Genomic DNA, 25,869 nt, shown 5'->3' on the forward strand with positions numbered 1-25,869 from the left:
ACCTTGCTACCACGTGTCTACATTGTTGCTAACAGTGTTAGTCAACTTCTGACGTTATAGATTGATAGTGGCATTGTTCGGTGTACTGTGTAAACACGTGGGAGTTCTTTGCAAGTGACGTCAAGCGTGAAACGCGCTATAACAGTCGCCGGAGGACGTTAATACGTTTTAAGTCGAATAATCGAATATTTAAGTCCGATAGATCGGACTACGAAGATTAAGGCTGTAATAATTTAGGGTTGAGGATGTAATACGAACTAGAAATATCGATTGATAAACCAGGTCGATGGCAAATTCCGTGGATACTGGAATTTTGAATTTTACCGGATATTCAATTTAGATATTGAGAGGCTTGAGACTTTGGTATTTAGAAATTTACGAATATAGGAACCTGAAGACGAAGTAGGAATTTGAGGACTACTTGAGAACCTAGAAATGTTTATGAAATTTATAAATTTCCAAATTGTTCCTAAAATTCCCAAATCTTTATGAGACTCTCAAATCGTCATATGCTTAAAATTTCCAAATTGTCAAGACCCTAAAATTTCGGAATATCAATTGGACTCTCAAATCGTCATATGCTTAAAATTTCCAAATTGTCAAGACCCTAAAATTTCGGAATCTCAATTGGACTCTCAAATCGTCATATGCTTAAAATTTCCAAATTGTCACGACTCTAATTTCCGAATCTCAATTAGACCCTCAAATCGTCACAGGCTTAAAATTTCCAAATTATCAAGACCCTAAAATTTCCGAATCTCAATTAGACCCTCAAATCGTCACAGGCTTAAAATTTCCAAATTGTCAAGACCCTAAAATTTCCGAATCTCAATTAGACCCTCAAATCGTCATACGCTTAAAATTTCCAAATTGTCAAGACTCTAATTTCTAAATTTCAATTAGACTCTCAAATCGTCACGAGCCTAAAATTCCCAGCTCTCCCTAGATTCCGAAATGGTCATCCTCAAATTTTCCAAGTTCGTACCACTGCATTTGCAAACTGTCCGAAGTCGAAATTCCGAAATCTTCGCTAAATTTGTGAAGATCGCATAGTTAGGTAAAGTCGAGATTTGCCGTAGACTGTACGGGCGGAAAGCGTACTCGCGCGGGAAATAAACGGGCCGGCATGGCAAAGTATCGCGAGGTGACTCGCAGTCCGCGTTGAATTGAGTCGAAGAAAGTTTCGCCGGAGGCATGCGCGTTTCTGCGATCAGTTGGTCTCTTTCGCTCGGTCGTGAAACCGCGAGCGAGAACGCGCCCCGAGAACGGTCCGCGGTCGCACTTAACCGCCGGCTATCAAGGTAGCCAGGTAGGCTCCTCGTCGTCCGTAACCTCTTCGCTCCGCTCCGCGCCGCTCGTTTCGGCTCCGACCGTGCGGCGTCCGTTTCGTTCGTTTTTGCCGCCCTTTCTCGCTCGACGAGTTATCTCGTCCCGCGCCGCGCCGCCTCGAACGTCGTTCCCGCGCTTCTCTTCTTTGTTCGCCATGACGAACAACCGATCGAGGACGATCCTGGATACGCGATCCTCGCCACTCCTTCGCTCTCACACGTGATTTCATCTTCATGGAGAAACACCGTGTTTTCAACCTGAGAGTGTTTCGCTGAAAAGACTTCGTTTCGTACCTGATATCACCTTTCAAAGGTAGTTCAAGGTTCTCAAGGTTCACAGTTCTTGATTCTGGTGTGAAGTGTCAGTGTTTGGACGAAGTGTCGAATCTGAACTGTTACCTCGAAGAGTGATCACCTAGTGCATATCTAACCTACAAGGTATTTTAGCGTTTGTAAGAGAGACTTTCTAAAGTCTGACAACTAGTGTCTCGAACTTGAAGTGCTTACCTAGTGCATATCCGACCTACACGTTTCAAAGATTTATAAAATATGTGTCACCGTACTATTTAAAATATCGTCGTTTAGAGTAAAAACAATTTCAAATTTATCGTTCACGACCAAATAACACAACGTTCGGAACGTAAACAAGGAGCATAAGTACGTTCAGAAACAGGGACATAAATGTTAAAACCAGGAACGTACAGAGTCAGGAACATAGTTCAGAATCAAGAACATACAGTAAAGAACGTACAGTAAAAAACGAGAACAGAAACGTTCGAGGACCGAAACATCGTGGTGACTTGTGACCAACGTTCGGGTTGACCTCAGCAAGTGTCCGTAAATATCCGTGACTCGTGTTCTGTGTCTGAATGGACGTGGAAGAAGAAAGAGGCTTGTGAGCGTGTTTCCTGCAAGAACGCGTGATGACGAACTTGAGGAGACTCCACTGGACCCTGGTCGCGCTGCTGGCAACCATAGGTGAGTAGCAGGCGATTCTTTGATGTTGCCACTCGAGGCATCCACATATTCGGTTCGCTGACCCTTTAGGTTATTCTTCCCCTCGCTCGTATTTGTCCGCTTTCTGTCGCTTCGTCCACACGCTTCAGCCTGGTTTATCCATCCGGCTCAACAGGTTCTTTCGAGCCGGCCTCGCTATCCCGCGAGCTTTTTCCCGACCGATCGCGAGAAGAGGAGGCTACGGATTGGGGAACGGGTCTCTCGAACACTCGACTCGAGTAGACTTTGCTAGGAGTTTCGATGAAAAGTCGATGGAGGGATGAGTGATGGAACAAATAAATTCCAAATAACGTTACAGACTGTGTTATTTTAGGTTTATTTCGCACTTATATTGTTTTTCTGTTTTATTTGTTAATTATACCATGTACTAATTAGTATTGTACTCGTTTTACCGTGCCATTGTTCGACGTTTTATCGCCGGGGGGCTGTAATTGGCACGCATTAAATAATATACACAATGGACTGAATATTATTAACATCATGGATTCTATGGCTTGTCTGGTAATATTTGCATCATTTCTGATGGTGATAGTCGACGTTGAATAGTCGGATTGTATATACGGTGTTATGGAATGATCCACGCGTGAATAGTCTATGTTCTATTAGATTATAATATGGTTTACATATACTTAATATATATTTTGTTATATTTTGTATGTTTTATTGTATAGTCCATGTGTGAGGACACACATTTTGTTGACTTTACATACTCCACACGTTACATTGCCTATGTGAATCATATGTGGTAATGTCTACACATGCATAGTCCATATATACTTCACATATAATCTATACTTTGTATGGTCCATGTGTGAGGATATCCACATGTCATCTTGTCGTCTGACATGCTTTACGTACTCCACACGTTACATTGCCTACGTGTATCATATGTGGTAATGTCTACACATGCATAGTCCATATATACTTCACATATCATACATATAATGTACACTTTGTATGGTCCATGTGTGAGGATATCCACATGTTATCTTGTCGTCTGACATGCTTTACGTACTCCACACGTTACATTGCCTATGTGTATCATATGTGGTAATGTCTATATATGCATAGTCCATATATACTTCACATATCATACATATAATGTACACTTTGCATGGTCCATGTGTGAGGATATCCACATGCTATCTTGTCGACTGACATGCTTTACATACTCCATACGTTACATTGCCTGTGTGTATCATATGTGGTGATGTCCACATATGCATAGTCCATATATACTTCACATATTATACATATAATCTACACTTTGAATGATCAATTTTATAGTCCATGATGCCCACGCATTGTATTTGTAGCTTGTAATCCATGCGTTGTATCCAAACCTTGTATACTCGACATCTTGCATACTTCATATCGTGCATACTCCACGTGCAGTAATCTTGCACTACATAAACAACGCATTGTATACTTCGCACACAGCGCAGTCCAAACACTTTGCTCATACATTACGTCTTGTATACTTCCCCTGTAACACATATCCATACGTTATATCGCAACATATTACATAGTCCACACCGACTGCATAACTAAGCATTTAGTCCACGTATTATATTGCCCGCAAGTTCCACCGCAACGCATTACATTTTCCATCTGTTATATCCCGGCGCGTAACATTTCCCATTTATTACACCCCCCACGCGCATACTCTATCAGCGTTCAATTAAGCCTGCTCTTAATCGAATCTATCGTTAAATTCTTAGTAACATTATCGACCAAAATTTCCCTCCGGCGATACAAAGTAAACAGCGCGCGCATTCGTGGCTGTACGGTCAAGAAATACGACACGGTCTTAAAACGCGAAGGAAAAAGCTGGCTACGAGAAAGCGAAAGGGTGTTGGGTTGTGGCCAAACCGCGCGGATAAAGTCCGAGTTTACGAGTGGAAAGACGCGGTGTCGCAGCGGATTATCGGGAAACTAGGAACGGGAGCATCGAACGACTTTCTGCCCGAAAAGTCCCTGAAAAGTTTTCCGCGAATCTTGTACGGCCGGAAGAGGGGGTGCACGTTGTTGTAGGAAATGCTGCCGCGTCAGGAATTCGAGTTCTCGCCAAAGCGGATTTGCCCGCGAATCGTTTCTGTACCGACGTGTCTCCTTCGTTCCACGCACTCGTCGGGTTTCCTCGTAACCTAAATAACGCGATTTCTATGGCTCTTCGCTTCAATTTAGGAACATCACTGCCAACAGCGAAATTAACGATCCCCTTGTGTTATCTTTCACCGATACAACCCTGGAAAGATCAACCCTCTCAACCTTACTGTAATTATTCCTTACTTGGAACTGTTATGCTACCCTGTTATTACAGCGTAGATGCTGTTTTTTTAATGCAATCGTTTCATTTTTTAGTTACTTCAATTTTTAACAGGGGTTTAATTTTATTTCTGTAGGTGTTTTTTTTAACTTGCGAGAGGTTAGGATGAGGCAACAAATGGTTGACGGTTTCATGGCTTCTGTTATCGTTGAATTACTTTGAATGCAATACTAAATAGATTACGTTACAGTAGAATTTGTCTAGTTCTGAATGATTATATTTAATATTTTTGTTCAAGTACCCTAATCAATTTTTTCCACTTTATTCATGGTTCCGAGTGCACCCTCTTCAACCCCTTCCGATTACAATTAGTTAGTTCTGTTTCGTCGATTTTCCGATAAACATTATCTAACTTTGAATACAATATATATCTTGTCCGAATATTTCGGCAAAAATGTAACATCGAATATCAATTATTTATATCGAAGTTGAACTTCCGTCCACATGTTCGCTCCGTGTTCTTGGCTGCAGAAACCCCGACAAAAATCACAGTCAAAGAGTTAATCCGAGTCGAAGTCTGGCCATGATTCATCCAGCGGTAGACTGGTCGGCGAATAAATTTTCATTCCCAACGTCCGTTGTTCGTTGGATCGCGATATCGCAGCGAACTCTTGGTTTTTCCATCCGGAAAGAATCGGATCCCCCGTTCCATCGTCGCCGGGAAAAGCTCGCAGTCCCCGGGATCCAGGATCGGATCTTTGCTCAACGTGTCCCTCTTTTTTTTGGTCGCCGATGAATTCCATCGGAGTCGCTCTTGCGATTCCATGTCAGGAATGGAGAGCGACGTTGACGGACGCGGTTGCATTCGATTTTCAGAGGTGTACACACGGTGCTCGATATCGGTGGCGGGACGGGACGCGAAAGGGAAACGAGCCACGGAATAACTCGACGCCACGCATTAGCCTGATTAAAAGCCAGCCCAGTCGGGATCGTTTGTGTTTAATGCGTGTATGAACGGGCTGACAGAGGGGGAGGTCGTATAGGTTCACGGCGAACTCGCGTCATGCTGTTTCGCCCTGTTTTCACCGGAAATTCTACCTGCGGGGACACTTCTTGAGGCACTCGAAATTTCATTTTAGGCTTACACACGTCACTGATATTTTTACGGGCCCATATTTTTAAATATTTACCTTGTTAAAAATATTGAAACGTATGTACACATATGACATGTATTACATATTGTCTGAATTTTGAATATTCACCTTGTTAAAATTATTGAAACGTATGTACACATGTGACACATATTACGTATTATATATTGTCTGAATTTTGAATACTCACCTTGTTAAAAATATTGAAACGTATGTACACATGTGACATGTATTACGTATTACATATTGTCTGAATTTTGAATATTCACCTTGTTAAAAATATTGAAACGTATGTACACATATGACATGTATTACATATTGTCTGAATTTTTAATACTCACCTTGTTAAAAATATTGAAACGTATGTACACATGTGACATGTATTACGTATTACATATTGTCTGAATTTTTAATACTCACCTTGTTAAAAATATTGAAACGTATGTACACATGTGACATGTATTACGTATTACATATTGTCTGAATTTAGAATATTCACCTTGTTAAAATTATTGAAACGTATGTACACATGTGACATGTATTACTTATTACATATTGTCTGAGTTACATGATATTGTCTGAATGGGCAAGTGTGGATTGTCTGAACGTTCTGAGAGATTTGTATGTGTTTGATAGTTGTGTCTTTGTATCTTTGTACTTGTGTCTGTATAATACAATCATGTGTGTCATGTGTGCATCAGGTATAGTAGACTGATAGATGAATTTATACACTGTTCAATTATTTGGATAATTTAGATGATGATCTAGCAAAAGTTTGCTAGCAAAAAAATTTGAAAAATTGTCACTTGAAGTAGAAAATATTTTTGAAAATATTTTATTAAAATGTGTGGTTAAATATAAGAGTTGCAAAGCGCATTTTGTGCAGTCTATTTGCAACGAAGGGTGAAACTCTGTCCTTAATTCGGAAAAGGTCCACGTTTCGAAACTCTGATTTGCATAATTTCTCCCAGTCTCAGCGTTGAAAATAATTTGAAATTAAGAAGATCGAGACAATCAGCATCACTTCGTAGAATTTTAATTATAAGATGACTTTTATGGCATAACAGAAATGATAAACAAGGCTTTTTCTTATTAAAGCTCACTTCCAGAACGCATAGTATTTTGTAAGGGATTAAATTGATGTACTTCCATGAACCATGGTAACACGATATCTGAGAAGCGAGGATTTATATGACGGAAAAACCTTGCTCTGACTTCTGCCCTTTTGTACACCCTTTTATCGTTGAGAATAATTTCAACGGCTGAAATACGTTGGAAACGTTATCTAAGATGTCTGCGTATTGTACGTACTTGAATATAGTGGGATCAAGCTAGATTTTCAGGGAATTTACGTAGAATTTTTATTTCATTGGGATTCCAGAAATTCTTTTTAATACCTACAATTATGTGCTTACTACGTTTCGCGGTAATTGTAGAATTAACGTTGTAATTTTATTTATTAATGTAATTTTAATCGCAGTCTGTATTAATTATATTGATCATATTTCCTACGTTCATTGTATTGATCATATTAATTCGCTACGTTAATTATATTGGTCACATTAATTCTCTATGATAATTATATTAATTACGTTATATTTCACATTAATTGAAATAATGTTATACTTTATACTTACTGTATTTCATTATAATTTAAATTAATCATGCTAGATGTATTATACTCTCATTTATTATAAGAATTGTATACAAAATATCCACCTTGCATTGACCATATGATCTACATTGTACTTTACATTAATCACACTAATTACACGTTACATTAATCATAATTGTATTATTTACATGAACCACGTGATTTGCATTATACTCTACATTAATCATATTAACTGCACTTTACATTAATTATAATTATTACACCACGTCTTACATTAATCATCACACGTTACATTAGCTACATTAATCACATCGTATCATTTTATAACTATATTAAATACATTTGCACTTCATACCAATTACGTTAATCTGAGATTTATCTCGCTCTGAAAATGAATAATTTTAAATCTTATAAAGCCTCGATTATCTCCTTCATAATCTCTCAGACTTTCAAATACCATCGACAGTTATCCTTAATTTAAATATTGCATTAAGGTGATTAACTTATACATAGAATACAATATAAATCGTTGCGACTGACAGTCTCATGAATTTTCAAATATATCGAAAGATCAGCAAATTTAGCGCCATGAATTATTCAATGCAAAAGTTATTTCAAATTGATTAGTTTGCAGCATTTAAAAATTAGAGGCGACGACAAAGTTTCATGCGTTTTCAAATCCCCTTCTGGTGAATTTAATTCCACGGATGGTTTTACATGGCCATTATTTAATTGAAGTACCAATTTAGCTCAATTTGCTTTGCAACATTTAAAAGCCCGATGCGGTAATAGAGGGTCTCATGAATTTTCAAACTCTTCTTTAAATTTCTGGATTTAGTTCCGCGGAATGTTCCGCCATTATTTGATCGGAGCACGATTTCGTCTATGTGTTTCGCTATATTTGTAAAACGGATGAAAGAATGGAGGATTTTACCAGTTCCCAAATAATTGCAAACACGAATCAATAAAACTGTAAAACTATGTAGGTCAAAGTTGATTCCAAAAATTGTCCACTTTGCATGTAGCCCGCCTTTTCAATTAACGAAAAATCGTCGCACGACACATCATTATTGACGTTCCCTAATAATAACAGACGTACGTTTCCTGTTTTTAATGAAAACCAAATACCGTCCTCTTTTCTTGTTTTAATCAAAATCAAATACGTCTCCTTTTGCTTTTTTGATAAAATTCAATTACCTTTTCTTCGCCTGTTTTAATCAAAATCAATAACAAACGTTTTCTCAGATAATCAAAATCGACAAACAGGTTCTCCTTGTCAATAAAAGTCAATTAAACGTTGTTAAAAATTTTTGAAAGGTAAGGATCTGTCTTGTACCTTTTATCGCGAAAATGAAGATAATGGATTTAGCTATATGTGGCACGGTAAATCGATTTCTAAGAAGTATTACATTCGTGACTTTAATTATAGCAGATATCAAAGCGTACATAATTAAAACTTCATCGAACCGTTGCAATACTTTTGACTGGGAGAAAGATCAATAATCTCTTATCTCGATATAAAAATAAATAGCTAACCGACTTATCGACATCCCAGGAAATCCAGAAACATGAAATACTGGGAGTATTTTATGTATGATATTTGTAAGAAGGAATTTTTGAGGGATTTAGAAATTTAAGGATGTAGGATTTTTGGAATATAGGTCTTTGTATAACGCATATTTTTAGGGTATAAATAAGTGCAGTACAGATAATTGCAGTACATGTAATTAACTCTTTCAGTATGGACTTATTTTGTCGTTGAAGTATTGACACAGATTGAATAAATGTCTGCTGATGAAAACGAGATTAATTTTAGACAAATCAGGTTTTAAAAATATTTTATACAGGGTGTTTCATTTTTATACACGTGGTATATTCTTTCAGTAAAATATAAGTGGAAGATTTAATTTAATAAAAGAACTGAACAGAAGAAAAAAATATGTAAATATAGAATATTTTAGTCTGACACCACTCGATGCTACATAAAACGAGAAATCACCTACAATTTTTGCTTCTGTCTTTATCACACAAAATATGTACATCTCTGTATAAAATGTTCCTAATATTTATCTTGTAACGTTGAAATAAATTATTTGGTGCTTCTCTTTCGTTAAAGAACGATTGGCAAAGAACGAGCGACAAAACTGAAACGTCCTGTATTTATTTCATCGATTATTTTAATACACAAATTCCGTAATTGGAAGAGACTCGGTAATTAGTACATCTGTCCTAGTTAAGTACAAAGAGATACATAAAATTGCAGAGATCAGAAATATCCGAAAATGTGTATCAAATCTTGAATATATCAAACTGTATGCTCGTCAGACGGTTTCTGTTAATTCAAAAACACATGTTTCCCTAATTTTCACGTTTGACATTTACAAATAATTGTTAGTCCATGTTAAACATGTTTGACCAAGAATATTTTTGACTTTGGCAGATAATTTACATTTCGGCAAAAACTTTTTAACATCAAAATTACTGAAACGGTTAAAACGCTCTATAAGTTTTTTATTATATGTCATAGTTTTTCTTAAAATCTGCAATACTTTCCATTAAGATAAAGAATTGAGGTTTGTACTAATTTATTTTTTATCGTTGGTCCATCTAGTTTTCAACTTTAGTCTTAAGCGTAGGTGTAAGTCATCAAAATGGCGGACGCGTCAAGATGGCGGACGCTAACGGATGAGTCAAAATAGTAGATCTTTCTTACATTCAGTCAAAAAAATTATTAAGAAAGTTTCTTCAAAATATATGTAAACCTTCATTGAGATAAATAATCATAGCACATTGATTTATATTTTCTTCAAAATATATATAAACCTTCACTGAGATAAATAATCATAGCATAACCTAATTTATATATCAATACACCTATTTTTACAAAGATTCTAAATAAAAACTAATTGTAAGTCCCTAATTACCACAATACCCTCTACCATCACAAAGAACGTAAACTTCAGCAGATTTCCAAAAACGAAAGTCCTCAGTTAAGAACGTACGTGACCCAGGTCACAGTGTTCCGTTACTCACGCTAATAAAATTGCCTACTCTTAAGTCCTAAGTAAAATTGCCAGCAAAAGCGACATCCAAGCTTAATTTCAATTTGAATGTGGTCACTAAACGTCTAGGGTACACATATTCCGCTACTCCAGTTTCTGTAATTCAAAATAAAGATGCGTCACGCGTTACCCTATCGTTAAATTCATGAATCCGGATTAAATTTTCGTGACCCATTTCGTTTTACGACCTCATTCATGCTCGTGCTCCATAGTTTAAGAAACGATCTATATTACAGCGTGACCACAAACGTCCGTGGCGGTTAACGTATCACCCGTGAGTCAAGAATAAAGTAAATGTAAGAAAACAAAAGAAAAGGTCTACTGAACCATGAACAAATACTATGATCTCAGGTTAATGGTTGATGGGTGGGATCTTTTCTTAATGGGTGGTTTTGAACATTTCAGTTTATTGAAATTCAAGAAATGTTAAAAGCAAACATTCTGATATTCTTAAGTTTCATTATTAATTATTTTAAACTTTTGTCAGATCGTTAGGTTAAATTTTCAATGGTGTCACGTTACCTAATTGAATCTTATTAAATTTTCACTGGTGTCACGTTACATAATCTTACATAAAATTGATATAAATGAAGTCTCCACCTCATATTGGTATAAATGAAGTAAAGTATAAATGAAAGAAACGTTTCGATGGCGGTGAAATCCCCGTCTCGAAGCAAATCGTCGAAATAAGATTCCTTGTTCGTTTATATCGCTAGTAGCATGCAGTCGCAGCCAATAATGGCCGGAATCAATCGTCGACGTTGGCATGCACGTCACTGGCGTTCGTATGTAACAATCCGATGGGCGAAAACGTCAAACAGTCGATCGAGTCGATCTGGATCGGGCAGTTGCAGTAGCTGGCCGAGTTTAAAGGGTTTCGTTTCGCGAGTGGCCGTTAATCCGCAGCTGGAAACGGAATGGACACGCAACGGTTAGAAAGCGATATCGCGCCTAGCTGGGAGATTCGATAGAGAGGAAACGATTGGCTGGAAAAATCGAGCTTACGAGTTTCGTTCAGGGGCGCGGTTGTGAATCGAGGCCGAACTCCGTACGTGTGGAAACGGTCGCGCACACGTATATACGATCGCACGAAATTCGCAGGCCGTTGTCCCCACCAAGTTGGCAAAGGCGTTAGGCGGTTAAACGGTTAGCCGTGCCCCGTGCAATACGGTAAGTGCTAAATTAAATTCAGCGGAACGAGCGAGCGGCCGCGCGCGTATTACCGCGCGCTGAATCGGGACCGAGCGTGGCCAGAGAGGGAAAAATGGTAAAAAAAAAGAGAAAAAAATACGAGGAAGGACGAAGGGTGGCGGGAATCCGGTCGTCGCGCACCGGGGACAAAAGAGGGAGAAAAAAAATACGCGGGAGGTCTCGGTGAGCGCGGATTTCGCCGCGTGAAAATTAGTTTTCCCGTTAATTGGACCGAGGGTACGCGAAGTCTCTATCCCGCGTAATTGGATTCGTATATACGCGTTCGTATCCCACCGTGTTCTTTTCGCGGCCAAAGCCGAGCCGTTTGTACGATTTCCGGCTCGTTTGCGACCTTCTCGTGACGCCAACGTTGTCTTTGGATGTTTAGAGCCGCGCCACGACCGTTTTCTCTTGGATTGTTACGTTGTCACCGCTGCAACCGCGTACTGCGTGCCAGCTAGATACGTGTCGCTGTTGTTACCGTTGTATACGGCCTGTTCGGATACCCTAGGGACGACCTAAAACGAAATAGCCTGGTTACAACTCACGGTAAGTGTAACCGGACTTTATTACTGATTAACGCGTCTTCCCTTTTTGCTCCGAAATAACTTGCGGAGGGTCAGGGTTTCGGGACTATGCTCGTGGAATTTTACCTGATGAATATTCTAACGAGCTTGCTAAAGTATCCACTCTGTTTTGTTTGACCGAGGGTATGTGCATTAAGAAAATGTTCGTATTATGTGGAACATGTGGATGATGTACTTCCTTTAGGCACTGGTGTGTGAGCTTTTAAATTCTCACGTTTTTATACTTTATAATTTATATTTCTAAAATACTAACCTTCTCTAATTATCAAATATTTTGGTCTTCAAATTCTTCAATCCTTAATTTTTCTAGTACCCTTAATGTTCGAATACTTTGAATTTTATATTCTTGAATTTCCCAGATTATGAAGCTTTGATGTCACCAAATTTTTATATCTTCTCGTTCATCATCATAAATTTTAAATTCTTCACTTCCTTAAATTCTATCATTTTGAAAGCTCTAATCCTCAAAACCTTCTATCCTCAAAATTCCCTCAATGTTCAATCACCCGGAATTCTAAAACCTTAAATCTCCAAAATTCTCAAATTTAAAAATCTCCAAACCTTCAAACCCTAAAATCCTGACATCCTTAAATTCCCTCAATCTCCAATCACCCTAATCTCCTAAATTTTCTAAATTCCGAAACTTTAAAATCTCCAAATCCTCGAATCCTTAAAATCTCATAGAACGCGTGTTATTTCGAGTTGGTAATTGAAGCGGCCTACAGAAGATTCATGTGCAACAGATTTTAATTTTCACCGACAATCGCGAACAACCGATCTGTTGCTCGCGACAACAGGGTGTACGTTTTTGCCGGCGCGACGCATCGCGGAGGAACGCGAACGAGCGGAAGCAGCGCGAATACGATACCGATAAATCTATGAACGTGGCTCCATAAATAGCGGTCCGATACGTGCTCTCGCTGCGATATCGCGCTTTCTAGGTGAGAGTGTCTCGCGAAAGGGTGGTCCAGGAATTGGCCAACGGCCAGCGGATATTTTCGTAGTCTTGCCCGTGCTGCGTTCCGAGTAACCCCATCGTCTCTGCCCGGGCTACTTAAATCACCGGAGATATACGTCGATAGATTCCATCTGTTCCGCCTACCCTCGCACAATGTTCATTTGGTACAAACGCCGTGCTATGGAAGCCGATAACACTGGATAGGGTTCTAATAAGGATGATCGCTTCGGTACGCGTTCTTGATTATCTGCACGTTCAACGCTTTCGAATCGTTTCCGAGTTCACTGTAACTACCCGGGAATTGGTAATACTATATACTTGGGCTATATCGCCATCAGCAGATGGATTCTATTATGGTCGATTGGTGTCTGTGCGGGTGATAAGGTTGTGAGGGATGGTCTAGCTTTATATCTCTATGCGATACGTTCTTCACGTGTGATAGGTGCGATAGATCCACGCGCGATAAATCACCGCGTTATATGTATTCCTACGCGACGTATAAGCATGATGTATTCTATGCGCAGTACACTGTGCGCGGGGGAGACTATTCGTTGTAAGTTCTATGCATGAAAAATTTTACGGGTGGTATATGTTACAAGTGGTAATTCTATGCGTGGAATATTCAACGCTTGGTATATTCTACAAGTGGTAATTATATGCGTGGAATATTCAACGCTTGGTATATTCTACAAGTGGTAATTCTACGCGTGGGATATTCTATGAGTTGTAATTCTATGCGTGGTAAATTCTATGCATGGTATATTCTACGCGTGGTGTACTCTACGCATGGTATATTCTACGCGTGGGATACTCTATGAATGGTAATTCTACGCGTGGTAATTTCTACGCGTGGTAAACTCCATGCGCGGTATAGCTTGCGCGCGGTACACTCTATGCGCAGTAGAGTCTGCGCGTGGTATACTCTATGCGCAGTAGAGTCTGCGCGTGGTGTACTCTACGCATGGTATATTCTACGCGTGGGATATTCGACGAGTGGTATACTTTACGCGTAGTATACTCTACGCGTGGGATATTCTATGAATGGTAATTCTACGCGTGGTAATTTCTACGCGTGGTAAACTCCATGCGCGGTATAGCTTGCGTGCGGTACACTCTATGCGTAGTAGGGTCTGCGCGTGGTATACTCTATGCGCAGTAGAGTCTGCGCGTGGTGTACTCTACGCATGGTATATTCTACGCGTGGGATATTCGACGAGTGGTATACTTTACGCGTAGTATACTCTACGCGTGGGATACTCTATGAATGGTAATTCTACGCGTGGTAAACTCCATGCGCGGTATAGCTTGCGCGCGGTACACTCTATGCGCAGTAGAGTCTGCGCGTGGCGTACTTTACGCGTGGTATACCATACGCGTAATAAATTCTACGCGTGGTATACCATACGCGTAGTAAATTCTACGCGTGGTACACTCTATAGTATAGTCAATGCGTGTTAAATTCTGCGCGTGGCAAATTCTACATACGATAAATTGCACCCATGATGAATTCTACGCAAGTGTACCCGACGCATAGTAAATTTTACACACGTTGAATTCTACTCGTGTTAAATTCTACTTATAAAAAATTCCGCATGTTGTACTCGACATACGGTAAATTGTACGCGGTAGTGCTTCCGCCGCATATCCGAGCGCAATATAATCAACCTATAATGTATTCTACGCAGGGTATAGTCTACACATCATATATCGTACGTGATGTCAACGTATGTTAAATTCTATGCGTGGTGTACCCTACGCACGGTATAATCCGTGCGTTATAAGTCCTCGCTTTGTGCATTCGGCGAGTCGTTACACAACTTCAATAAACCCCCTCCTACCCCAACATCTCCGTCAAAAGCAGCATAACGCGAGTTTACCGTATTAAATCGCAAAACGTTGAATTTACCTTGTTCATCGATTCGAACCAATTTCATATTCATTTGATGCAAGTAAATGAATACCGAAATTAAATCTATCGATATATTTTTGAACGCGTTGGCGTGCGCGGAAAATTTGAGCGGATTTCAGACTCTTTAAATTAAATGGCAGTCGAAGAGACGGTTATTGAGTAGCGCGGTCTAAATAAGCTTTCAGATGGACTCCCGGAGTTGGAATCGAGATTTAAATCGTATGATGGATATAGTATCAGAATCACTTAACAGCTTCCGCGGTGAAAACTCTGATAATAAATGTGGGGCTACATCATCGGGTTCGTGGAAGTTGTTGGAAATGGAACTGCTTTAAAAAAAAAGGACCAGGAGATATAATACAGCGCCGCAGTTGTGATTATTCTTTCTCCTTCTCGTTTTTCTTTGGAAAACTGTTGATGAATTGCGTAATTCCTGAATGTCCTCCACGGCGAACGCGTTTTGCGGAAATCTGAATACAATTATTACCGGAGCACCATTATATTTAATTGCAAAAACGAAATATCAAATGCTGGTCTTAGACGCGTTTTCACGGTTACATGTTTTAGAGACTGAATAAATAATACATAACCGTTTTGATTTTTCCGGGCTTGACCTCATTTCGGTCAGCTCTGAATAAGTAAAACCCAATGTTTACGAAATGTTCGTAAAACAACATGGTAAAAATTCGAAAGGTTGCTACGACTAGTTCGAAACAATACATGCAATAATAATACACGCATTGACCGCGGAAAAAAACTAAAATTACAATCAATACAAAAATTTTGAGAAACAAATTGACGATTCGTGTTCGACTACTTCAACATTAATTATATTTTATTATTGTTATACAATAAACTCATGCGTAAATATAAATTGCTCCAATTTCCGTTTACAATGTTCTCTTTATGGGGAATGTTTATTCGGCGACAAAAAAATAAAATATTTGCTTACGTATCAATAATTATTATCTCTTTAACAATTTTCCAGGCAGTCGCGTTATTTCGCGGGTCATTAATCATTGATGCAATGTTAGGATAAATACGGAATACAAAATGTTAGACGCATTTTGCGATTTCTGACTGTGCTGATTATAATTAGAATTGAACGCAAAATGTAATTAGTGGGAAAATACGAGTCTGGTTTGTTACGCGTGTGCGTCACGTGTGTGATATTATAAGGTTAGGTAATTAGTTGAGGTGATAAATTGTTAATTATTAAGCTGTTACACTGTTAATTATTGCTGAACTGTTAGGTTGTTAATCCTTTGCTATTTCGTCGAGGGACTTGTGACGCACTCGTGACGCACTGTGATCAATTTTACAAATTATAGGGTAAGGGGTTATTGTCAAGTTCCTAAGTTGTTAATCATTGTCAGGTTGTTAAGTTATTAATCATTATGAAATTGTTAAATGGTTAATCATTATGAAATTGTTAAATGGTTAATCATTATGAAATTGTTAAATGGTTAATCATTATGAAATAGTTAAATGGTTAATCATTATCAAATTGTTAAGTTGTTAATCATTATCAAATTGTTAAGTTGTTAATCATTATGAAATTGTTAAATGGTTAATCATTGTGAAATTGTTAAATGGTTAATCATTATGAAATTGTTAAATGGTTAATCATTATGAAATTGTTAAGTTGTTAATTATTATCAAGTTGTTAAATGGTCAGTCATTATGAAATTGTTAAGTTGTTAATCATTATGAAATTGTTAAATGGTTAATCATTATGAAATTGTTAAGTTGTTAATCATTATGAAATTGTTAAATTGTTAATCATTATGAAATTGTTAAATGGTTATTCGTTATGAAATTGTTAAATTGTTAATCATTATGAAATTGTTAAGTTGTTAATCATTATGAAATTGTTAAATGGTCAGTCATTATGAAATTGTTAAGATGTTAATCATTATGAAATTGTTAAATGGTTAATCATTATGAAATTGTTAAATTGGTAATCATTATCAAGTAGTGAAGTTGTTAATCGTTATGAAACTGTTAAGTTGTTAATCATTATGAAATTGTTAAATGGTTAATCATTATGAAATTGTTAAATGGTTAATCATTATGAAATTGTTAAGTTGTGAATCATTATGAAATTGTTAAATGTTTAATCATTATGAAATTGTTAAATGGTTAATCATTATGAAATTGTTAAGTTGTTAATCATTATGAAATTGTTAAATGTTTAATCATTATGAAATTGTTAAGATGTTAATCATTATGAAATTGTTAAATGGTTAATCATTATGAAATTGTTAAATAATTAATCATTATGAAATTGTTAAGTTGTTAACAACTCAAGTCGCATTGTAGCCTCGTCCAAAGTGGAGGCTGATGTCTGAAGCCTCATTTTTGAAGGAGGATCCAGAAGTGTGAAGGTGCGAATTACCCAGTGAGCGTATCGAAAACTTATCAGCATTTTGTAAATGTTTGATGGTCCGTACATCGTGTTCACGATCAGCGTCGTTTACACGACCCTTTGCTCTTTCCTGTTCGGTTGGGGCCGCTTTCAACGGCTGCGAAAGGGCCGAGCGTGTACGCGTTCTAGAGCTTCGAGTCTTCGTTTTGCCGGTCGAGTATCACGCGATTCCGCAATCATACAGCATGGGTAGGGTAACATGCACCCGTGGCTCTTATCTGCGGCTGCAAAGTGAAATTATTCCACGTGAAACCCTTGTCGCCGATACCGCGGGGCTCGGCGCTTGGCCGCACGACACCGCGACAACCCTCGTCGCCCTGTGGTTAACTTGCCTTTCGAACGCTCGAATTTCTTGCGAGTCGAGCAACTTCTCGAAAGTTACTTACCCTCTTTAACCTGTCGTGCGATTCTAATGTACGTACGTGCATAACGGCGACTCGAAACGTTGAAAATGTTGGCCGGCCATCGAGCCGGGAGCGTGCAAACGCCACGCGGAAGAACGTTTTTCGCTGCTCGTTAGCGTTCATCGATTTTACCTCCCCGATGCAACGGCTGAATTTTACCCCGGCACACGCGTTCCGTGCATTACGCTAATGTCCGGTCACGGAGTTAAACGACGAAACCGATCCGTAACAGCCGGCCAGATTTCGTGTGTCGCTGTTCAAAATGTAGCGCGCAAATTTAAAGAACCGAGATCGTTACCGGACGCTGCTTTCATAATTAATCTTCTATTCGGTTTATAACTTATGTCGTTCGATTTTATAGCCACCCGTTATATTGCCTTCTGTTGCACAGTCACTAGTCAGATTACTGGGTATTGCAACAGAGTTTATTGTTAAATGCACTGCGACGGGTTACAATTGTTTCGCGCTATATAGTCACGTGTTAGATTGTCATTTGTTGCATTGTCACGAATCAGAGTGCTAGATATTGTATGGTAACACGTTCTGTCGCGTGATATGTTGCGTTACACTGATTCTATACGGCCACGCGTTATATTGCCATTTGTTGCATCGTCACGAGTTAAATTGCTGGATATTGTATGGTAACAGTTTTATTGCTGGATGTACTGCGATATGTTGTACTATGTTTTACGATTGTTTCGTGTTATATAGCCACGCGATATATTGCCATTTATTGCATTGTCAGACAAGCTGCTTGAGAAGGTAACGCCTTTTGACACTAAACATTGCAGTGACATGTTACATTATTTTGTTTTATCTCCACGTGTTATATTGCCATTTATTATATTCTCACAGTCTCGCGGTATATTGCCATTTATTGTACCGTCGAGTCAGATCTTTAAATATTATGAGGTAACGCGTCTTGGCACTACACGTTGTTGTAGTGACATGTTACATTATTTTATGTTATATCGCCACGTGTTATATCCTCATAGTTTCGCGGTATATTGCCATTTATTGTACCGTCGAGTCAGATCTTTAAATATTATGAGGTAACGCGTCTTGGCACTACACGTTGTTGTAGTGACATGTTACATTATTTTATGTTATATCGCCACGTGTTATATCCTCATAGTTTCGCGGTATATTGCCATTTATTGTACCGTCGAATCAGATCTTTAAATATTATGAAGTAACGAGTCTTGGCACTACAAGTTGTTGTAGTGGCATGTTACATTATTTTATGTTATATCGCCACGTGTCATATTACCATATCCTCATAGTCTCGCAGTATATTGCCATTTATTGTACCGTCGAATCAGATCTTTAAATATTATGAAGTAACGAGTCTTGTCACTACAAGTTGTCGCAGTGACATGTTACATTAATTTGTGTTATACAGCCACGCGTTTTATTGTCACATTACCACGCGCTGAATCGATATTACAGTATCACGTGTTAGATCGCCACGCAATAGATCACCAGACGTAATATTGCCATGCGTGAGATTACCACGTATGTTAGATCGCCACACCCGTTAAATCGCTATAAGTCAGATTACCACGCGTTAGATCGCCACAGATATTAGATCGTCTCGTGTTAGATTATCACGCCTATTAGATCACCACGCGTATTATATCGCCACATGTTAAATCGTCACGTGTTATCACACGAACTGCATCGTGACATGTCAAGTTCACCACTCGTTACATCGCCAAGTACTAGATTCTGATGTGTTCTTTTACTACGTGTTATATGGCCATTTATTACATCATCACTTTACTACATGTTATATGACCACTCAATACATCGTCACGTGACTTACTACGTGGCTTTACTACGTGTTATATGGCCACTCAATACATTCTTACGTGACGTTTCATTACGTATTATATCGCCATTCATTAAATCGTCATACAATGTTTTATTACGTATTACATCGCCAATTATTAGATCAAATGATATTTCATTATGTGTTATATCGCCACGCAATAGATCATCGTATGTTAATCCACTACGTGTTATATCGCCATACAGCAAAATGTCACGTGTTAATTTACTGTATGTTATATTGCCACGCAGGGGACCGTGCTGATTTACTACGTGTTATATGGCCACTCAATACATTTTTACGCGAAGTTTCATTACGAGTTATATCGCCATTCATTAAATCGTCATACAATGTTTTATTACATATTACATCGCCAGTTATTAGACAAATGATATTTCAGTACGTTATATCGCCACGCAATAGATCATCGTATGTTAATCCACTACGTGTTATATCGCCATACAGCAAAATGTCACGTGTTGATTTACTGTATGTTATATTGCCACGCAGGGGATCGTGCTGATTTACTACGTGTTATATCGCCACGCATTAGATCGCCATATGTTTTATTATGTGTTATGTCGCCAGACATTAGATCGTCACCTGTTCTTATACTACACGTTATATCGCCACGCAAGGTATTAATTTTTCAATCGCAATCTTGGCAGAGAAATCACAGGTCCCCCTTGCAGATTTTAATGAACTTTTGCGTGTTGATAGATGAAGTAACAAATCTTTACGTGGTTTTGGGCGTACACGGTCGATAGTTTAAAAAATATTTATTGTTCAAATTCCGAGGAAATTTATTTCGTCACGGAACAAGGTGTTAGAGATCTACGATCATAATTGTATGCCTAAAGAACAAAATTGTAATCAACAAGCAAATCATGGGGTTAATAAAAATTACGTAAAAAAGTCCCTAACACTTAACTATTCCGCAATCTCTTTAAAAGCGTGTCGCACAATAGAGAAATGAAATTCTTCCCAAACTTGAATACCAAACATCCATTTTAAAATATGTAGAGCGATTCGTGCCGACATAATTTATCAACCTACAAAAACTCATTAAAATCTGAAAGCACATAATTCATCAACTTTCAGAAGGTCATTAAAATCCAGGGTGATTTCCATGTTAGATTTAAAGTGCTCCCACATGTAGTCCGCGCAAAGAAAATAGCCCAAGTCCATTTCGCATCACGAACTATGCTTTCGGGAAGAAAGATCGCCGATGTATTCTCACAGAACAGGTCTTCGTTTGTCGAAAACATTCGCGGTCCTAAAAGTTTCACGAGAATGGTTGTTTTTCCAGGCCGTAGTGACTTCCGGCAAAAGAACTCGTACCCACTGACCGAGCTATCGATCGAATTCGAGCTACGTCGCGAACTATTCTTTTATGGCTATATTATTAGCGGGGTCGACGACGCTCGCGCGAAACTGCTTCCACGAGCTGACAAAATAGAACTCCGTTTTCCTACGAAAACGCTGAGTCTTCTTCCGTTTCACCTGTACCGGAAAGTGGCCGAACAGCTGTACGTTAACAGCTAAAATTGGCATAAATGCATTCGGAGGTAGGCTCGTTTGCATATCTGTATTCAAATTTGTCCAAACCGTCCCTATTAACGACTTAAAATTATGCGCCTATAAATGAGGTGATTCAATTTGTATCTTATTAATGAGAATCTCGATACACCTCTATTTTGACTATCGATAAACTTCGGTTTGAGTTGAGTTTAGAAACAATTCCTTATCACCATTTGTTTCGATCGTTTGTCGGAAGTTACCTTTTTACAGTGCATCGGAATATTTTAATAAATTTCACGGTGTAGTAGACATCTTTACGCCGCATGCATTATGCAGAGCTTCCAAGATAAAATCTATAAATCTGATTCCAATTGAAATTGTAATCGTTCTTAATTTACCTCGGTTTCTCCGTAATTCATACTTTTTGGCATTTGAAGCGAGATTGTATACGACATGTGACATTTGGATATATGTCGTAACAAAACGTATACGAGTTCATATGTGTATACACTGATTTTGTGCGCAATGTGATTTATGAGGACACAACATATTGAGATACAAAGTAGAGATGCATCGAGATATAATGCAGTAAGATACAACGGGTTTAATTTGCAGAAGTATGTCGAGGCACAACACACATACGTCATATATGCAACATATGTCAATACAACACGAAATAATCTACCTTAAAGCAACATGGCACGCGGTAACACGCAATGGTGGTTTAATTCACGTACGCAGTAAAGATATAATGTACGACAACGTATGATAATAGAACGCGTTTTATACAACGCATAGCAATCCGGCAGATAACAGGTGGCTATACGACAGCAACGAGTGAGCATATAAGTGATAACGTATCCCATGATCACACGGGCTACGACGTCACATGTATAAAGTCAGCAATATACCGAGAGTCGCAAACCTCAACTCCATAAGTACCGAATGTTGATTTGACAGCTAGACACCTACAAAAGGCGTTGAAGTTAGAGCCTAACGGTATTACAAGTCTCTCATTTACTCGAACGACTTCATAGAGTGAAGAACGAGAGCTAGAGAGGCACGTATATCACCATCCCTAGAGAGCAGGTAGCGATGACGTGCCGCGTAGTATTGCCTATCTAAAGAGGCTATATCCTCGGCGAGTACATCGAGCGGCGAATAACGAAGAACGATATTATTCAACAACCGGGGTTTTATCAACGAAACTGTCGGAGTAAAAAGAAGAGAGCGCTCGTTGTAACGGCGGGCTAACGCGATTACGCAGCGAGCTAAAAACGTGCAAACGGCCGAGTTAAATTTACCCGCGAAATTTCGCCGAAACGTAGAGGCAGCCGGTCCGCTCTCGTCGTTGAATTTCTTCCAGTTGCGTTGCCCTCGGATCATTTTTCCGTCGGAAGTGGTATCTGCTCGTCGAGAACGAGCGACGTAAAACGAAAAGGAGGGGTTCGGAAGGTGCGCGAGGGGGTTGGTCGTTGCTTAAGAAGCGATAAGTTTCATTGTACCCCGTAGAATCGCTGTTTCCCGAACGCCCTCTTTGCCCATTAAGGGATATTCCTATATTATGCAAATGCGCATAAGCGCGGCCAAGAAAGTAACGTCGTCTACCAGCATGGCGCTCTTTTCCTTCCGAATATTTCCGAAGGTAACGCTCGGGTTATCGCGGTTACGTCGCGAGCGCGATTCTTCCGCTTGCACGACTTCCACGCCAGATTCGCGACAACTGCCGGGACATTTCCAATCGAATTTCGATCCGAATCGCCGTCTTCCGCTCGTCTTTTTCCACCCCGGGACCATCTCCCGTCGTTCGCCAGATTCACGAGAACCTTCGGACACTCGAATCGGGTCGTTCCTCGAAGTTTGCGCCGTTAACGGACGAAAAAGGTAGTTGCGCACCGTCAAGAAAATTAAATGCCTTTAACGGTCGTACGGATGTTGATTACCTTTTTTAGAACTGGCAACTTACGTTCATTTTGTTCGACCAGGTTTCTAGCATTCTTTTTATGGCGTGTTAAGAAACGTTTGATCGCGGTACACTTGCGGTGCGCTTAAAACCGAGGTTGACCTTGACCTTACGTTCAAGGTCAAACTCTTTTATTACCGCATCTTGTAGTGCTCGTCGAGGGGGGAAGAAGTTCCAAATGAACCTTAGGTGTAAAATCAACCGTTCTCCCGGAAAACGAAGTCGAAGTTGGTGGAGCATGGTGGTGCAAAAGGTGGCGATTTTATGCGGAGTATTCCGTGTGAAAAATTTGACACGAGATTTGCAGTCACGTTGTCGCATAGATAGGTACGGGATAAATCACCGCTCGGTACATCGCCTGAGAACGGTGGTTGTCCTTTTTTTGATAGTTTTCTGGCCGGACGAAAACGGAGAGCGAATTGTTGGTCGATTCGGAAGAAAAACGAATTCCTGGCTGTGTATAAGTCGATAACGCCAAGGGTAGCGTCCTGTAGCGAAGCTTGGCCGCGCCGCTTATAGGTATATCGTGCTCTTTGATCTTTAAAAAGAATTCAATTTGCCTGGAGATTGAACCAGGGTCACTGAACCGCGCTCTAACGCCAATCGTTCTTCCCGAGTGCACAGGGGCTGCTACCGTGCCACGGATACTACCACCATCCCTCTTCTCGCGCGCACACACACCACACCCCGGCGCAGCTAGCAAAACGGTCGTTTTCCTCGAAAACCGTTCCGACGACTCGCCCGTTGCCTTTTCCTGGTATACCTATACGTTTCGCTGCCTTAATTAACACTAGCGCCGTCATCGTTAAAGTAGCTGCACGAACGGTCGTCGACGCTTACAACGCGTGGCTATATATCACGTGTACTGACGTAACACTCGGTATCACGCGCTCGGTTGTACCGACAGCTGGCAAATTTTTATGTTCGACGGATTTTCAAATCTCGATATTCGCTGATCATTATGGGACACTGTTTCAGATATTTCAAATTTATGGATCTTCAAATTACGGAAGTCTTAGTTCACTTTTTGAAAATTTTCATTTATGGATTTTCAAGTTTCAAAATTCTTGGAAATCATGTATTTAGGATATCAAATCTAGAGTCCCTAAATTTTACATTACTAGATCTCAAGTTCTGAAACTTCAAATTCAAATTTCAAGTTCTTTAATTTCAAACTTCTAAATTTCTAGATCAAACATTCTAAGATTCTAGGATCCTAGAGGCAAAAATTACTAAGTTCAGAATCTTGCCAATCCAAAGTCCTTAGATCTCAAATCCATAAAAGCCAAATCCCTGGATTCCAAATATCCATAGTCTCAAATATCTCTAGATCCAAATATTCCTAGTATCAGATATCCCTAGATCCAAATGACCCTAAATCAGAAATCTCTAGATCGCAAATTTCTAAATTAGAACTCGGCACATCCCAAATCTCTAGATGCAAATATCCCTAGATCCCAGTATCTCTAGATCCCAGTATCCCTAGATCCCAGTATCCCTAGATCCCAATATCCCTAGAACCCAATCACCCTAGACCCCAATCACCCTAGATCCCAATCACCCTAGATCCCAGTCACCCTAGATCCCAATCATCCTAAATCCCAATCACCCTAGATCCCAATCACCCTAGTTCCCAATCACCCTAGATCCCAATCACCCTATTTCCCAATCACCCTAGTTCCCAATCACCCTAGATCCCAGTCACCCTAGATCCCAATCATCCTAAATCCCAATCACCCTAGATCCCAATCACCCTAGTTCCCAATCACCCTAGATCCCGATCACCCTAGTTTCCAATCACCCTAGATCCCAATCACCCTAGTTCCCAATCACCCTAGATCCCAATCACCCTAGATCCCAATCACCCTAGATCCCAATCACCCTAGTTCCCAATTACCCTAGATCCCAATCACCCTAGATCCCAATCACCCTAGATCCCAGTCACCCTAGATCCCAATCACCCTAGATCCCAATCACCCTAGTTCCCAATCACCCTAGATCCCAATCACCTTAAATCCCAATCACCCTAGATCCCAGTATCCCTAGATCCCAATCACCCTAGATCGCAATCACCCTAGATCCCAGTATCCCTAGATCCCAATCACCCTAGACCCCAATCACCCTAGATCCCAATCACCCTAGATCCCAATCACCCTAGATCCCAATTACCATAGATCCAAATAGCCCTAGATCCCAATATCCCTAGATCCCAATCACCCTATATCCCAATATCCCTAGATTCCAGTATCCCTAGATCCAAAATTCCCAGATCCCAAATTCCTGGGTCCCAAATTCCCTAGTACCTAAAATCTTTAAACCCTATTTCTCTAAATCCCAAATCCTCAGACGCTAAATTCCCTATTTTCAACTTCGAAAGTCTATTCTTCGACAGTCTCCATCCCTACCTACCGAGTTATTTCATCTCCACATAAAACTCGCGGCGATGTAATGCATAGCATAGCTTATTCGACGCGTAAGAATTCATCCGGCTGCACTCGTTGATGCAGAGAGGCATCAAGAGAGGCTAGGAGAAAGGAAACGCGTCGCTCTCGTTGCTCCTTTTGGCCTGGATGTGCAGAGAGCCCCGTTCCGTGATCCAGTGAAATTATCAACGCGTAAAACGGTCCGCGTCCGG

At 39.6% G+C, this 25,869-nt stretch overlaps 1 protein-coding gene across 1 annotated transcript in view; it reads left to right on the plus strand.

The window, feature by feature from the left end:
- Positions 1-1,278: 1,278 nt before the first annotated feature.
- The window catches only part of ed (hemicentin protein echinoid), an 82,519-nt gene continuing 57,928 nt past the window's right edge, over positions 1,279-25,869 (plus strand). Inside the window, exon 1 of the mRNA XM_012279595.2 lies at positions 1,279-2,306. Within this exon, the coding sequence (XP_012134985.1) occupies positions 2,252-2,306 (55 nt within the window). The 5' untranslated portion in view covers positions 1,279-2,251. The remainder of the gene's footprint in view (positions 2,307-25,869) is intronic.

Source organism: Megachile rotundata, chromosome 7 (genome assembly GCF_050947335.1).
Source record: "Megachile rotundata isolate GNS110a chromosome 7, iyMegRotu1, whole genome shotgun sequence".
Classification (NCBI taxonomy): Eukaryota; Metazoa; Arthropoda; class Insecta; order Hymenoptera; family Megachilidae; genus Megachile; species Megachile rotundata.